We start from the raw sequence: 17895 nt of genomic DNA, 5'->3' as shown, positions 1-17895 counted from the left end.
AGTCACCTGGAGATATTGTTTTAAATAAAAACAAAAAAATCAAAACCTATGTTAAATGTCAATTAGTGAATATACATACTTGTGAGAAAATAGCTATTCTAGGATTCTGTGTTAACACAAACCAGTAAAATTCCAACTTAATTAAACAACACCTTATCCATTCAAAATAAGCCCTACTTCTTTCACTCTGCTTCCCCTTAATACCTGGGTTATACAAACAGTTTGTATAAAGTTTAGGACCAACTGAGTCCAGATAAGTTTGCTTCATCACTATTTTCTCTTGGTTTCTGTAATGAACAGGTTGCTGTTTATATTCTCCCTCGTCATCTCAGAGATACAAACAGATACCAAGGCTGTCTAAGACAGCTTTTCTCAGCTTTAGGAATCTTTTCCTTAACTCTTTTTCTTAATTTATAATTTGAAAATGTTTATAAAAGTTTGTATCTCCCCTTCCTAGGTCTGTCTATTCACCCCTACATGCACCGTTTTCAATAGATGTCAAAACTCTCTCCCAGGTCCCAAGCAGGAGTTTCAAGAGGGCAATCTGTTCCCTCCTTTTGCCTTTTTTTTCTTCTTTCCCAGAGAGCAGTAGATGGGCATGATTTTCCTTTGCTGTTGTGACCCATGACCTTATTCAAAAGGCTATGGCTGAGCAGTAGGTAGGAAAACTGCGTATTTATCTGCCCTGACACCGCTAAGCCTAAGGGTCTGCTTCTGCTGTACTCTAAATCATGCAAACACTCTGAAAGCAATGGAAATGATCCTCTCTCAAACCTATCCAGCATGCCTTGCTCATGGAGACACTTCCAGAATACTGGGTAGAACAGGGAACAGTCAAAGACGGCAGACAGGGTGCCTGCAGCAGAAGCAAAACTTGGAAATTCCTGAGAACTAGAAATTCCTGAGGGAGCTGACCCACATCTAAGAATTAGAGGTCACAGCAAAGTTTTCAATGCACATGAAGACAACACTGAAGCATCTATTGCAGACACAAATCTGCTGAGAGGTACTGAACTAGAAATAAGAACTAGAATAATGAACTAGAATAAGAAATAAGAAGGGAATAAGAAATAAGAAGGGAATAAGAAATAAGAAGGGAATAAGAAATAAGAAGGGAATAAGAAATAAGAAGGGAATAAGAAATAAGAAGGGAATAAGAAATAAGAAGGGAATAAGAAATAAGAAGGGAATAAGAAATAAGAAGGGAATAAGAAATAAGAAGGGAAGGCTCTGCACTGCAAGGAATCAAAGATTAGATTTGTTTCCAAACCTTTTCATTTAAGTGTGTTTTTAATCCAGCAATTGTGTTTTTCTCTTGGAAATATGGCCACCATATTCCATTTGTTTTTCTTGTGCTCTGGTAAGACAGGTTCAGGAGCCTCCAGGCTTGTTGACTTCAAAGAAATTCTGGAACAGTAGCTCCTGAAGCTGGCTAATTAGAATCCCTTCAAAGCCATGTTTCCGACTGGCAAGAAAAGAATATTATTCTTTTTTTCCATGATTTCCATGCTAAGACCAAAACCAGATATTATATGAACAGAAGTGCAGTCACTGGAGAGTCCATTCCTTAGCAACAGTTTTTTAGAAGAGTCATTAAGAGTATGCTGTTTCAAGGGAAGCCCTAGGGGTTGTAAAGCCAGGACTCATTAGGCAGTTACAAAGCAGCAGTCAAGAGACCACCATACCAAGAATGGAAGCAGATCCAGGTTCCTGTGTCACTCGAAGCCCAAGCAGATCCAGGTTCCTGTTTCACTCAAATAGATATTCACTTTGAGAAGCCCAACTCTTAGAAGTAATTCTTTAGGAGCTGTTTTTTCTCTGTCATTTATTGCACAACAGATTGCCACAGAATTTGCAGAGTGCAATGGTAAACACTGTCACGCTGATAACAAACAGCTCCATCCCATGTGCCATAACTGACCTCGGACTGGTAGCAAGAATCCATTTCTGCTGGTTGATGGGAAAATAAGCATGAGTATGAACCAAAAGAAAAGGGAATTCCTCTCCCAAAGACTCCTGTCATCTTCTTAACACTCCTTTTCAGAGCTTCGTCTTGCCATGGGAGTGACCCATGCCCACCAAAGGAAGGTGAGAAGAAAGTAGAACCTAATCTGGCTACTGCCATAAAAGACAATAAAAAATGGTTCTATAAATACATTAGCAACAAAAGGAGGGCTAAGGACAATCTCCATCCTTTAATGGATATGGGGGGGAAATATAGTGACAAAGGATAATAAAAAGGCTGAGGTACTTAATGCCGCCTTTGCCTCAGTCTTTAAAAGTAAGACCAGTTGTCATTGGGGTACACAGCTCCACAAGCTGGAAGAAGAGAAAAAGGAGCAGAATGAAGCCCCTACAGCCCAAGGGGAAATAGTCCACAACCTGTGACATCACTGAGAAGTGCACAGGTCTATGGGGCCAGATGGGATCCACCCACCGGTTCTGAGGGAGTCAGCAGAGCTGCTCACCAAGCCACATGTGTAGATGTGGCACTTAGGGACACGGTTTCATGGTGAACTTGGCAGTGTTAGGATAACTGTTGGAATCTATGATCTTAAAAGGTGTTTTCCAAACTAAATGATTCTCTGATTCTGACCATTTTCAGTTTCATAACTTGGCCCTGTACCCCCTGAGCAGCCTACATTCTCTTTTGACCTTCTTCCATTTTATAATATTTTAGAATTATTATATAATACCAATACAACAATACCAAATCATATAATACCAATAGCACAATACCAAACCAGGCAGAAAGTAATGTGGGAAGCAAGTCAAATTCTAGTTTAAGCAGAGTTATGAGAGTCAAACGAAACCCCTAAACCTGAAGCATAGGTAAGCCTGAGATGACTTACTTCTCTTCTTTTATGTAACCATACTGTTTTTCTCCTACTCAAAACATTTTTAATGCTGATGAATACTCTGCAGGGAAGGGAGGAACAGACAGCACTATGTCCACAGGGCCCAGGTTCACAAGTTGCTTCTTATCTGTAGCCATTCTCATATTTTTTTCCTAGCAAGAGTTTTAAATAACTCTAAGCAAGCATTCAATAAAGATCATGCTGTCCGAGGTGTTCATGAAAAATATGAAGACTTAAACAGTAAATCTACAAGCATGACAAGACGGGAAAAAAGGCAGATAAAACATGTTGGCTCAGTGTGATCTGAAATAGATTAGAGAAAGACAGACTGACAGTGCACTTTGAATTAATTTCTTAGAACTTGTTACCTTCTTGCTGTTCTCTGATCAATAAATTCAAGCAATTCCATTAGCCTGTTAATTGACTTAATTAAATAATATTGAGCACTACTAACCATAATAAATGAGGCTGGTAATCCCACTCTGAATCAGAGTGCAATACATGAAATAGCCCTATGTCTGACAACATTTTTCAAAACTCAGGTTTTTTATTAGAGACTTTGAACTCTAAAGTAAGTATGGACACTCAGATACGGACAGCTATTTATTTAAACTCTTCCCTGTTTCAAAAAATGTTATTTGTTTAAAGAAGCAAAACCTTTGTTATCAGTGTGATGTACTTTATCTTCTCAGTCAACTCTAAAATGAGCTTGCTGTTTGCACTGTACCATCATACACTAAGGCCATAAATTCCATAAAAGGCTAGAAGTGCCAAAATACAATCAGTCACTGAGAACTTATACTGGCTTCTAATACACATTTTGCTTGGTGAAGATTCTACAGAATCCATAAAATGACCAATATCTCCATTTTATTAGTGAATTCTTTAAAAAAGCTAGTCTGATGTTCACAAAGGTATGCTTTTGGAAATTTCAGAGTGAAATTCCTGCCAATTTTATCAAATTCTTCCAAATAGACTGATCTATTATTTCTAATTCAAAAGTCACATTTCAATATTTTTGTGACACAAATATTCAGTATTTTCAGCATTATATTCTGTTTTATGTATGAATATTTTATTACACAGAAGTCAAAACAGTCCAAAGTCTAAGTAAAATGTACAGAAAACAATACTCTTATAGACTACATGCATCTCCAACATTTGTCAACATCGGATGTTTCAAACACAGCATTGAAACCCACACAAAATTGCTTTATTATGAAATATTGTTCCTACTCTGGGAGCAAAATTTTCACTTCCCTGTTCTCGCCAAAGTCAAATTGCTTCACAATGGTCCCCCTTAAGTCAGTGGGTCTTCTTGTGTCATAAGGCACTATTAGAGCTGGCACTGACTATTTACCTCTGCCCTGAAACATGAAGCAATCAGCAGAACTTTGAATTTTTATCAGTCTGTCACACACTACTGAAGATATTAGGGGGGGGGAAAAAGAAAAAAAAAAAAAGAAAGAAAGAAATTAGACCAATTCCTTGCTCTTCCCAGGGAAGACACACACCAGACTGAATGGAGCAAGTGGCCAGAGAAGAAATTCAGTTAACACACATGACGCTGGGAATATTAAAAAAAAAAAAAAAAAAACAAAAAAACACACTGTTCTAAAAAGGAAGGAAGCTTGCTCACATGGGACACCATGGCTGACATTAAAGGAACTCAAGTTTATGTTGACTTCTGTATAACAAGAGCCAAGTAGAAAAAACAAAAGACCCTAAAACATAGGACTATTATGATATGTACTTCTGAAGCACATTATTCCCTTGAGTGAAAAAGTGGCTTTTAGAGAATATATTCTACAGTACAATTTTTAAAAATCTTTGCCAATATTAGGACTTTCTGTCTGCAGTGTACAAGTTGCTGAAGGCCTCTCTCACACATCTCCTCCCTCTCCTTTTAGCTGTTCCCTCACAAATTGACTTGAATACAGAGATAGACACTTACCTGCTTAGTTCTTTCACTCCATAAATATCCATATAAAATTCTACCTTTAAGATTCTCTACAAATAAATTATTCCCTACTACTGCCACAAATATCAAGAAGGGTTCACGTATAAAAGCTATACAATAACTCAAGTAAGAAAACAGGAAATAAAAGGAAATTAAAATATAATTGTATGGGTAACCATCTGCTTCTCCAGATCAAATATGTTGAGTTAGAAGATGGATTTTTTGGTATGTTCTACATATCTCATCTGGAATCTAAACTTTTACCAATTGCCAAGGTGCTACATGCACAAGCTCTGCAATTTCCAAGTACAAAAAGAATTTTCAAGGCAGAAAATACCATCAGAAGACACTTCTCTGGCTAAAGAGAGTATGGGTTAAGTCCGATTATACTCACCACAGTTAAGTGTTCAAGTAAGTATGCCACATCAACCATATCTGCCAGAATCAGAAGCCTTGTGACAGCTGTAAGCAGAGATCGTGCTGCTTGGACCACAGCCTGCCTCTTCGGCAGATAGCAGGGATCGCTGGTGAATGCCTCTGCTGATACCTTTAAGGCTTGACCTGCAAAATGAACACATAAATTCCCTTGGGTTATATATTGCAACACTCAGGAAAAAAATAGCTGAAATGCGTTCAGTTATTTGGCAAATCACAAGTATTGTCAATAAATTGGGCATCTTTTTGTTGCCCTAATACCCTGAAATAAAGGTCAATTGTTACAGATCATGCAGAATGTTCCCTTTCTATTCTTCTGAATCATTTAATTCTGAAATAATTCCCTTGGCAATTCCACCATTACTCTTAACTGTACACAAGAAGGCCAGGGGTGCAATGTTAAACTTTTCTAATCACTGATTTTTATAGTATGTACTTTACTGTCCTTCCTATTAAATAATTCCAGGTCACAGCAGGGAATCAGATATTGTTCTTCTCATTATAAATGTAAGTTAATGGAATGAAAAACCTCATACACTCACACGTCTGACTCTGACATAAAAATATGTGAAATCTATGCAATGGAACTCTGCCAGTAGACAACAACAGACTGCTCTTCAACATTGAGTTTTGTAAGTGAAATTTAACAATAAGAACACACACCCAAGTTTACTCTCAGCAGTCTGTCACCTAGACTTACTCCAAGAAAAAAGATGCCATTGAACTCATTTCTAAAAGCATTTCAGAGTCTATTATCACCTGAGGAGCTTTGCTAGCAATGGCACAACCTCAAGAGAATTCACTCTATGCAGAATAGCACTGGAAAACTCCTGTCACACAAGCAAAAGCTGCTAAAATAAACGTCTGACCCATTAAACTCTCCATATCAGCTTGGAAACCAAAGATGGATCAAAAATAAAAAAAAAAAAAATTAAAAAAAAGTTTCTTTCAGCTATGCTAAAATTAGAAAACATCCTTAGTAAATGTTGCTATTAAAAGACAGCCAGGCCTCTGTTGACAACTGCATTAAGCATTCAAAAAGTCTGATATTGCTCCAGAGTTAAATCCTTTATTATGCAATATTCTTTCTACCTGAGCCTTGGTATAAGAATAAGGTACATTTCATTTGTATAACAGACATTTTCTACATAGAAATACAGAAAGAGAAAGTACACAAGAACATGTAATTTTTTGTTTAATTTTGTTCTCCAAATTCTCACCAAAAGGAGAGAATATTGCCTTCTGAAATAAACTTCACAGTATCCTTAGCATTGTATAGTTTCAGTCAAAGGCAAGAAGTCTGGAGAGGCCTCACAAAGGAAAGCTAAAAAAAAGCTTTACTGCTCTCACTAGAAACCGCATTTGAAAAAAGTATTGAGCAAAAGCTACAGAAATAAACATACCAATTGCTACAGAGTTCCCACACCAGCACCTGAGATAATACTGGCCTAATTCTCAGAACACTGAATACTTCCAACATGCTGAAACTCATCAGTTTTCCAGGAACACCCACATGGTTTTCTCTTAGATTTGTCAAAGTCTTTGTGCAAATCATGTATCTTAAGTACATGCTTAGCAAACTCCATAAATAAATAAAAATCAGATTTATCTGAGATCTGATTCTAGAATCTGCTACATCACAAACTAGTGAAAGCCAAAAATACAAAGACAAAAACCACACCACAACATTTTCTTGTGCTCATGACAGCAAATTTAAACTTTTCTCTAGTAGCTGGTGAGATAACGCACTATAGCTGAGAACATCAACAAACAAAACCACAGGAAATTAACAAAAAAAAATCAAATATTAACCAGAACCACTGTTTTTTAAGGTGTTCTCTTACTTCTTCATATGCAACAGACAGAAACACCTCTCCAGATGAGTACTGTTTTCAATACTAGAAGTTTCAAAGGACTGATTTGAGCCTATTAATCCTGGATGAGGGGGGATGTAAACAGAGAAAGAAGATCTTAAACGCATATATATCGTGAGACATATTTGTGAAGGTGACTACTACAATTGTTAATAAATTAATATCAATGTGGGAAGCTTTAGTAGGAAATTAAGATATCAACTCTGGAATTTCATTGTGCCTTAATAAGTACAGGGGAAATACAGTATGCACACACTAACATACTAAAATCCTTGCTCTTTCATTTCTCTTATGACTTCCAATAGAACACTTTCCGAATTTCTGAGAATAAGCCATTTCAATGAATAATCTGTCAAACAGTCTCCATTTATTTTCATAGTATTTAACTAGCATCTGTTTGTCCTGCCAATTATTGGGATTTAATATCTTAAATTAGACATGTTATCTTTCAGGCTGTAAAAGTTAAGATCACATATTTTTAATGTATTTGGAACATGTACAGTGTAGTATTAATTCAGAGAATTATAATGGTCATATTCTTAAAACATTTGTACAAAACCAGGAAGTTGACACATGCCATGTCTTAATAAGACAAGAAAGCATGAAACAATGGATTTTTTTCTGCAATTAAGATGTACGAGTGTAGAGTTGTCCATCTTCGGCCCTCAGGATTCATTTTAATAACTACTGACTAAAGCACCAGGGAGATGCTATTTCCCAAGATAAAATTATCATCATTGTTCGACTGGTCGCCTGCTACCTTTCGGACTTTCTGGCCAATGTCAGTATCTTTACATAGGGGAAGATACTCAAAGTTAGCTAACTACTTTTCCATGAAAATAGAAAATAGGCCAAGTTAGAGCCCTCACTGATAGCAAGCCAGGGCTGGCAGTAAAAGCTCACCTATGACTAAGCTTCAAAGAATCTATAGAAGTGTTGAGATGCAAATTTGAAGGAACACAGGCTCTTTTTGTTCCACCATCTATAGACTGACTTTTTTTTTTTCTTTAAGACATACAGAACATCTGAAGTGTTTATAAGGAGAGGAAGAAGGCAGCACACAGGATTCTACTACCTCTTATTTATTAGCATTTAATTACAAGGTAAGGAAACAGACCAGATTCACTACTATTTTTGCAGTGTCTTGTGCCAGCCAAACAAAGGCAAAGCAGCTACTAACTTATTTTAACTCAGCACTTTAAACCAGATTTGCATAGGTTTGTAGCCTGTTAGGGAGTGGCTTAAAGATAAAGGACATGAATCCATGGAGCAGTTGCACGATCAGAGTTTGTTCTAATAAGAGTTGTGTTCTCATGTTTGTTCTAATAAGAGTTGTGTTCTGATAAGTTAATGGTTTAACGTGTTTTAGGAGCTTAGCATAACCAGGCCTCAGTGCCTCAATAGGCCTGCCGGCTCCTTGCGCCCAGCCACAAAAGGGAGCCTCGGCCTGGACCTGGCAACAGCAGTAGACGTGACACTAATAGACCAACACCCACAGAAGATCCAGGTGTGCACTCTTGGGCCAGTATTAATCAATGGCAAACCACAAGGCGCACTGCTAATCAGACGTTCATCCAGTGGAATAAAGGGACTCTTTATTCTAGCTGGGATTATTGATGTGGACTTTAAAGGGACAATATCCATAGTTGCTCAAACGCTATTTCCACCGGTGCATATCCCAATGGGGAGCAAGATTGCCCAATTAGTTCCCCTTCCTCATCTGACCAAGGACATGGAGGCTTTGTCAACTGCAGATAGAGGAGCAGCTGGATTTGGATCTACAGGAGATCTCGTTATGTTGACCACGGCTATGAATCGCCGACCAGTGACCACAAGGCCCGCAGTGGATTCCGGCTAGATGGACTAAAGCAGTTCTGGACAGCCGACCACCGAGAACATCTGAGGGCGAAGAATCGGCATAGTCGGTCAGAGAAAGATGTGGTGACCTCTGTTTGTAATGTTAAATTTCTATATAGTTACCGGGTTTGTAAGTAGGTCATTGTTCGATCCTCGGGAAAATGTCTGGGTAGCCCTTGGGAGAGCTGCCAACACCACTACCTTTGGTGCTAGTTTATCCACCCCAAGTGCACCCTTTGTCACATGTCTCATTGGGGTACCATTGAATAACAGTTCCTATGGCCTCTTTAATCGATCGCTCTCCGAGCAGCAGCGGGAATATTCACGTCCCCCTCTGGGACATTTGCGGGCTCAAGGGCCTTCTTGATCAGCTCACAACTTGGCTGGGACTGGGAGGCTGGGTCAAAGGCCTTATACAGACTCTGTTAGCTGTTGTGATTGTTAGTTGTGCCTTATCTTGTATTAAAAGAATGTTTGAGCGAACATTGGGACAAACTCTGCTCGTACAAAAAGAAAGAGGGGGAATTGTTAGGGAGTGGCGTAAAGATAAAGGACATGAATCCATGGAGCAGTTGCACGATCAGAGTTTGTTCTAATAAGAGTTGTGTTCTCATGTTTGTTCTAATAAGAGTTGTGTTCTGATAAGTTAATGGTTTAACGTGTTTCAGGAGCTTAGCATAACCAGGCCTCAATAGGCCTCAGCAGAGACTGCTGATCATGAGGGAACAGCAAGGACACTGTGACCTTGGCAAGTCTCGTAAACAACTCCAGGGAGGGGGGAGTCGAAAAGGCGCGAAACTCAGGCGGCCAGCTAGCCCCAGGTAGGAAGATCAAGGCAAATGTATCCTTTGGACTTGAGCCAATCAGCAGGTGACAAGTATGTATAATTCCTGTAACCCCTATAAGTATGTGTTGTTAACAGCAATAAAGTTGAACAATGTGTTATCACTCACATTGAGTTGGCCTAGCTTGTTCCTCCGCCGCTTGCAGTAGCCAACCTCACATACTTCCCAGGATAAAAGGATAAGTAGCAAGTCAACTTGGTGACCTTTAGGGAAACTTAAAACTTCATAGGCACAGAATCAGCTGCAGTTCAGAACTTCTGTTGAAAACCAGTTAAGCCTGGAGAAACTGGTAAATGAATTAACGAAGGGAAGGCAATTGGAAAAGAAAATAGAACTGGGTACTTTGAGAAGAAAATTTGCAGGGGGTGGAGAATCAACCAACCAGAGGAAGACTATGTGGAATGCTCAGTCCTGTGTTTCAGCTGTCCATGGGCCAGTGCCTAGTTTGGTACCCTACAACTGTGACCTTAGCTGAGAAAAACGTTGGTAAGGTGCAAGAAAGTATAGTAGCTAACATCACGTAAGTAAAAACATAGATAGAAGTGAAGTTATATAAACAGTAGTAATTCACAGTCAAAGAATCGAAGAGGAAAAAATACTGACATGAAGTTATAAACCTTAGGTAAAAAGACCCAGGGAACCTGCAAGATGATAACTCTGCAAAACTGAGCCACAATCCCACAGCAACAGAGGCCAACATTTCTCCATGACTGCCAACTGCCTGGCCAGCATTACTGGGGTAATAAATACATTAACACTTTGCTCAGTCAGTCATTAGCCTTAGCTATCTGCTCTATACATTAGCCACTAACCAACTACTTTTTATATTTTAAGTTCCATATATTCTGCTAGTAGAATTTCTTTGTGCACAGTAAAAGTTGTCTAAACAAAACTGATCGGGAAAACAGAGCCATTTCAACACTGATATCCTCTGGGTACTTGAGCCAAAAAGACACTGAAGGGACTAGAGCACTTCTCATATGACAAAGGGCTGAGGGAGCTGGGCCTGTTCAGGCTAGAGAAAGCTCAGAGGGATCTTATCAGTATTTATAAATATCTGAAGGCAGGGTGCAAAGAAGATGGAGCCAGACTCTTTTTAGTGGTGCCCAGTGACAGGCCCAGAGGCAATGGACACAAACTGGCACACAGAAGGTTCCGTCTAAACATCAGCAAGCATTTTTCCCACTGTGAGAGCAACTTAGTGGCACAAGCCAAGAAGATTGTGGAGTCTCCATCCTTAGACATATTCAAAAGCTGACTGGTCATGGTCCTGGGCAGACTGGAGGACTTGCCTGAAGAAGGGGCTTGGAGAAATTGACCTCTAGAGGTCCCTTCCAACCTCAAACATTCTGTGATTCTGTGAGAGTGTAACCACAGACAAGCCAGAAGGCTCTGAAATACGACAAACCCCTTAGAAACTAGTTGGGCATAAGCTGGCATGGCCAGATGAACAAGTACAAAACCATGACCCTAAAAGAGATATATGAGATGCAGCCTAGGCAGATAGGAGCTACAAGTACAAGCAGCAGAAAATGACAGTTTCAACAACAACATGTTAGAACTTTCTTAAAATGCAGTAGATGGCATGACGGTTCGATGCAATTTCACCCATTTTATCGTCATTCCCATCAAGTGGGTATTCTTCCATAATTACATTTGTCACGAACAATGAAACATGAAAGATAGAAAGACTGGGAGTATTCACACTATTTCAATTATTTTAGACATTCAAATGAGAAGCAATTCAAAGAATCAAAGTCAGGATATATCATAACTATGTAATTATCAGAAGGCAGATATTTCCAAGAGTCTATTCAGCAGACACAGATAGACAACTCCCAAAGTAAATGCTGTTACTATCATTAGCTGATCAGCTACCGACTGCTACTGTCAAATGGCAATTACTTACACATGTGCTTAACAAAACCTATGCTCAGGCATACGGAAAGGTAAAAACACAGTTCACCTACAGGTAATTTTTTTAAAAGAGGATCCATGCACTTTATTCAGCACCGAAAATATAAAAAACCTTACATGCAAATTCATTTAAGAACACATCAACTGTAAGCCTGTTGACAAATCCGCTGTTAGCTAACAGCTGACAAAAGGTATACACTTCTGCTGGGCTCTTAACCAACTGCACGCAATCTGTCTGCACAGAGACTTGCAGTAACACACTGAGTGCCGCCGGTGAGCACCTGCAGAGACAATGCCCAACATCACACTCAGGCAACAGCTAAATGGTCTTTTTTGTTTTAGGCAAGATAATCAGAATTATGCTTTCTTTTATTTATTTGAATAGATTTTCTTTCTCCTACTAAACCCTAAGCATCACATTTCCCTCTTCTCTATTTGTTTTTACATCTGGCTTTCTCTTCTCATTTCTTATTTTTAATCACACCAGTGTGAAATCTACAAGGAATGCAGTGAATTTTATGTCATTCTTGTGTCCTTCCATAAGGAGATATTGTTGCCAAAAAAGTCTTGTCAGCTACTCCTGTGAACTGCATCCTTAGAGGCTGGGTGAATTTACAGTTCCAGAGAAACATACTTATCAAAGGGAGCCCATTGACTAAGGGAAGGAGACACCAGACTCAGTAAAAAGAGAGGATTTGAAACGTTCTAGTTGCAAACTTGAGAGAAAATAATAAAAAATAAATTGTTTGTACCAATAATAGAAAACATACAAGCTCTGATTTACACTAGTATTTGCAACCTTGAGTTCTGCAAGCATTCACTAACACGTTAGCAGAATCATGACCAGGGAAGGTTGGGAATCAGTGTCACATCAGAGCACAAAACAAGCTACCCTTTCTAAAAATAAGATCTTAAACAATATTAGGCACAAGTATAATCACCTGTTCTGCTCCCACAAATCCCGTACCCAGCAAATAAAGGTACAGCAAAAAAAAGACTCTGCTTCAGCCAGCCAGCTGGAAGTGACACCATCTGTGTCAGGGCAAAGCAGATTGATACCTCCTGTATGTTCCTAATATTCAACACCATAACAACTCAGATTGTCACAATAGCCTTCTGTAGATGTTACAGGACATTATTCTCCTGCCATGCATTCTCTTACCCCACTCAGATATCACTGTATTCTGTTGCATTGCAATTATTTCACCACTGCCTACCAGGAAGTTCCATTTTCACACCTCTTAATGTGTAATAAGAACCACCACATGTCCCCTTTGCACCCTATACCATGTCTTGATTCTCCCATTCCCACTCAGGGACACCCGATCTAGTGACAGTGGTGTCAGAAGCTTTTCTAGAAGAGATCTGTTCTTGGTTTGATGAAAAGGGTATACAGCACAGATTATTTAAAGCCACTTGGAGAGCTAAATTCTGTCTCTCAGAATTAAAAGTGCTTTCGATGCAGAATATATACATATACCTGTTAACGTAGGATGAGAAAGCTGAGTTCATTTTTAAGATTCTGGGGGAGCATTTAAAAAGAAAAAAGTATAAGACAAGAGACCGCTATCTCCTTACTTCAGTAAATAACCTTACAGCACACTCTCCATTTCTAGCCAGTGAATGGTAGTTTCTCCCATGCCAAAGTCTTCCCTCTCCTGTTTAACATCAAAAGACATTAAATACAGATATCTGAAATTTCAAATTATTTTTTCTAATTTTCTTTTAAAGAGCAGCTGAAGGCTCAAAATATAACTCCAGCAAGTAACTTGCTTTCAATTCACTGTTATGTGTGATGAAAGGCTTATCTAGGAACACACTTGAGCATGATAACAGCTAAATGCATGAAATATTGACATTGCAATAGATAGAAACAACACAGGCAACAGTTGTGTTTCTGACCATATATAGTCAGTAAGCAAGGCAATAAATAGCAAACATTTTAACTATGCCCATACAACTGCTGGGAAACCATAAGCAATCACACCTTGACGCAAATACAAAATAATCACTATACTAACACTAGGCTTAAATGCAAATTCCTAAGAGAACATTTCTCCACGTAAACTATATTGCTGTTTTGTCTTAAAACTGATTAACTATCAGAATCAAGACATTAATTATAGGCTGATGTTTAGTGTTAGAAGCATTCATGGCTGAGCAATGCTTCTTATTGCTCTGAATAGGGGTCAATTATCTGACCCTTAATCACAGTACATTATGAGTCAGAAGGAAAATTTTCAAAATACATGAAAACTGGCAGTGAGAATTTTTCATGATACTTATACTTGGGTTTACTATGCTATTTTAGAATAAAATTGTGAACATGAGTTCCCTTTAACAAAGCTTCACCAAACCAGATGAACAGGAAAACATGGCAGCTCTTCAGTGGATTTCTGACCACCCACAGGCCTGCCTGGTGACTCATATAGCAGAGTTCCAGAATAAGGTGAATCCGTATGTACACAGAGATAGGCCTTGAAAAATATTTTCTTGAGAGGAAATTCAAAGAAAAATGTTTTATACACAGGTCCTCCACAATCAGTCCAAGACTAAAAATCATCGGTAAATCTTCACACACATCAAAGGAAGCAGAAACTAGATTTGGCCAGGGAATGTGCCTGCCATCCATTATAGCATCATTTCCTTTCAGATGTCACTAACAGAACTCAACTGAATTTGAGAGACCAAAAATCTCATTTACTGACTGTGTTTGTCAAGACCAACTGTAGTCAGTGAAGCCATGCCCATGTCCCCATTTCTGAAGACATTAGATGAGTCACTAATGCATCAGATCAATCAAATACAAAAAATTATTTTTCTTACTTCCACTGTTCACGTCACCCTACTAATTTCACCCTTTATTCCCCCAAATATTATTATGAACAGGATTATCAGCAGCAGCTTGAAAAGCTATCACTCCTCTAAAAGTAATCCCTATTAATGAGCTCCAAACCTAACAAAGCCGTATTTTCACACTAGCGATTGACATACCAAATAAATAAGCATTACAGTCTTCAACTCAACAAGCTTAGTGAGTGACACAATCTAAAATGCAATATGAGACGAGAGTATTTATTCTTTCCAGATGGTGGTGTGCAACTCTGGGACTGATAGTTTGCTTCACATCTGAGTGAAATTGTCTAGAGCACTGTTTCAAAATTCCACTATACAATAAATACAAGCTGTGGCCACATGCAAAAACTCATAATTTAATAGCATTTTAATAAAAGTATCTGCCAGTCACCACAGATGAATATGCCCACAGAAAATTAAACACTATATGGTACAACATGCATGGCAGGTGACTGCATGCAAGCACAGTTTATGAGCCACATACCCACATCCTTTCAAAGAGCTTGAAGTAAATAACACGAGACATTTAACAGAAGCAGAATGTGTCTTCAATAACAGGCAAAAATGTTATTCATGATGTGGCATACCACAAATTAAAAATAACATATGGCTTCAAAGGACTAAAAATATCAGCAAAATTAACAAACTGCTATTTATTTTACACCTGTTCACCAACTTCTTAAAATTATCTTGTGCTGTTTGGCAAATCCTTAGAGGAAGATTGGCTGTAAACAATTTTTCATTGCATAACGATAGCTCATAACATGGATTTAACTACAAAAATAAATAATACGTAAAGTAGATTATATACCACTCACACATTTTAAAAGAAAGTTCTCTGGTCTTGGCTGTGAATCAACAAATACATTAAAATGTGAAATATTTTTATATTACCTGTGTATAAAAATCAATATAAAATTATATATTTTATTTTTGTCTCGTTCTGCCATCCTGGAATGGATGGGCTAACATTTTAACAGCACTCCAAAATTAATGATTTTTTTTAGAAGCCTCAGCAGATCGGTGTGACAGATAACAACAATATTTGCTCATCATAATGCTTTTAATCACAAAGGACCTTAAGGTATCTCAGACACCATATGCATATATCAAACTCTAAAATGCAGCAATCTGTGGATCCAGAGGAAGCCAATAGCTAGTAATGACTATCATGAACAACAGTGGAGACTCAGAAACTGTCCCAGCTACACACGGAGGAAGACAAAATTTAAAAAAAAAGGAAAAAAAAAAAAGGCAAAAAAAAACCCCACACAAACAACTACACCACCAAATAAAAAAATCCTCATTAAGTTGCAACTGCAGTAAGACCAAGGTGAGATGGCTAACATGCAGTCCTTCAGACACAAGTTGTCACATGGGATAAGAACATCTACCATGCTGCTCAGCAGGGAAAAGGCAACTGAAGCCCACCTAGCCCCTTGATCAAACCAAGGCTGGTGACCAGCTCATTTGACAACATGTCCTAACAGCATCTTCATGGTACAGATCATTGTTCTTTGCTTGTCTGCTCCCACTTGTTTGGGAAGGCTTTCATCTGATTCCAGGCAACCCTTGAGAACCAATTGTTTACAAAATTCACAGAGCACTGATGAAAGGACATAATGCTCAAATGACCAGGTACTAAAAGCATTACTCTTCTGTCCTGTTTTCCTCTGAACCCTTCTCCTGTGTCAATTTTCAAGGCTGATTTCTACAAGAACATATTTCAGATGTCTGTCATCCACCTTATTACTATTTGAGTCTGGTCTTCATATCCACCCAATTGGCCCTGATTATCTATGGGAAGAATTTAAAAAACAAAAACCAACAACAACAACAACAGAAACCACACCACAACAAAGAACCTGAAAGAAAATTGGCTAATACAATGTTCCCCTCAGATCATAAAACCTAGTCCTGTTCAGGAGAGTATGGCTGGAAACAGGGAGACAGGTCATGAGGAAATGGAATATGGAAAAACTCAAAGATGAGCTGCTGTATTGTGAGGGGATGACTCCTACAGTAGGTTAAAGAATCCATCTTCTGGGAATGGTGATTAAATAGCTGACATTTAAAAATGTCTTTTACTTGATAGGTTTTTGGGACAGCTAATTTTTTTACAGTATTCTATGCCTTTCTTGTTCGAAGTACCAGCCTATAATCTCTTTAACTCACTCTTAAAAATATGACTACTGAAACTCAAAACGCATCTCCAAATGGGACTATCACACCTTCTCAAATTAAGTCCTTCCTACTGCACAAAAGAGGGAAGACTTCCAATTTTAATTTTTCACCTAAAAAACCTTGATATCAGATTCAGGAAAACTGTTATTTTCAAGAAGAGCATTAAAGCATGTATTAACTTAAACATGTGCTTAACAGCCACTAAAATTAAAAAGAGAAATCCTATCTTCACTGGGAAAAAACAAAACAAACAAACAAAAATCACAAAAAAACCCAAAACAAAACAAAAAAAACCAACCCCACCAAAAAACCACATCACAAACAAACATACCATTTCTACTGACAAAAGTGTTTTTCCACAATGGGGCTCAGCTTGCACACTTTACCTCCTTATAAGTGGTACCTGAGAAAATACAGTTAGACAACTCAAAGTTCAGACACCTGCATACCAAAAAATTTCTCATGGATATCCTAGCTTCATTTTGATAACAGTGTTACATAGCTAAACTAATTCTTTTTGGTGCCTAAATTATTTGTCATATACTTACCCTCTTTCTGAACATCAGCAAGTGCTGCATGAAGTTCCTCTTTAAACACAATTGCTTCCTTGGCAATTTTTTCCCCTTTGTCCAACAAATTCCAAGTGGCTTCTTCCACAGAAGCTAGCAAGACACAAGCTCTTTTGGAGCGGCCCTTTTTCTTACGAGAAGGATTCTGTGGACAGTTCACTAGCGTTGTAACCTACATTTAAAAGAAACAAGAAAACAAAACTGTAGTGTAAGTTCTATAATAAGTCTATATATATTATTCTCAAATTTAAAGGAAAAAAATAATACTGTTGAGAATAAGCAATGGGATTTTCCCTGCTTTAGAGAAGGACAGGGAAACTCAGCATACATACTGAGAATGGGCAAAACTATTGAATCAAATGTGACAGATAACTTTACTTAATATGCCTCTTCTTTGTGTTCTTCTCTCTGTACGATCAAATCAAAGTTAACAGAAATCTCACTGTCATATTAATCCTGATGCAAACTCCTGATACTGCTTACTTTAAAATTTCCTCATGATTTTTTTAAAAAAAGCTAATTCTATCTCAGGAGGCTTCA

General features: G+C 38.2%; 1 protein-coding gene across 1 annotated transcript in view; it reads right to left on the bottom strand.

Moving 5' to 3' along the window:
- CTNNA3 (catenin alpha 3) overlaps positions 1-17895 on the bottom strand; it is a gene marked incomplete at both ends in the record, with an annotated part of 466214 nt that overhangs the window by 434572 nt on the left and 13747 nt on the right. The window contains 2 exons of the mRNA XM_080347591.1: positions 5213-5379; positions 17335-17527. Of these exons, the coding sequence (XP_080203717.1) occupies positions 5213-5379; positions 17335-17527 (360 nt within the window). The remainder of the gene's footprint in view (positions 1-5212; positions 5380-17334; positions 17528-17895) is intronic.

Source organism: Nesoenas mayeri (assembly GCF_963082525.1).
Source record: "Nesoenas mayeri genome assembly, chromosome: 7".
Taxonomy (NCBI): Eukaryota; Metazoa; Chordata; class Aves; order Columbiformes; family Columbidae; genus Nesoenas; species Nesoenas mayeri.
Note: the sequence above shows the minus strand (reverse complement) of the source record. Positions and strands in the feature narration are given on the sequence as shown.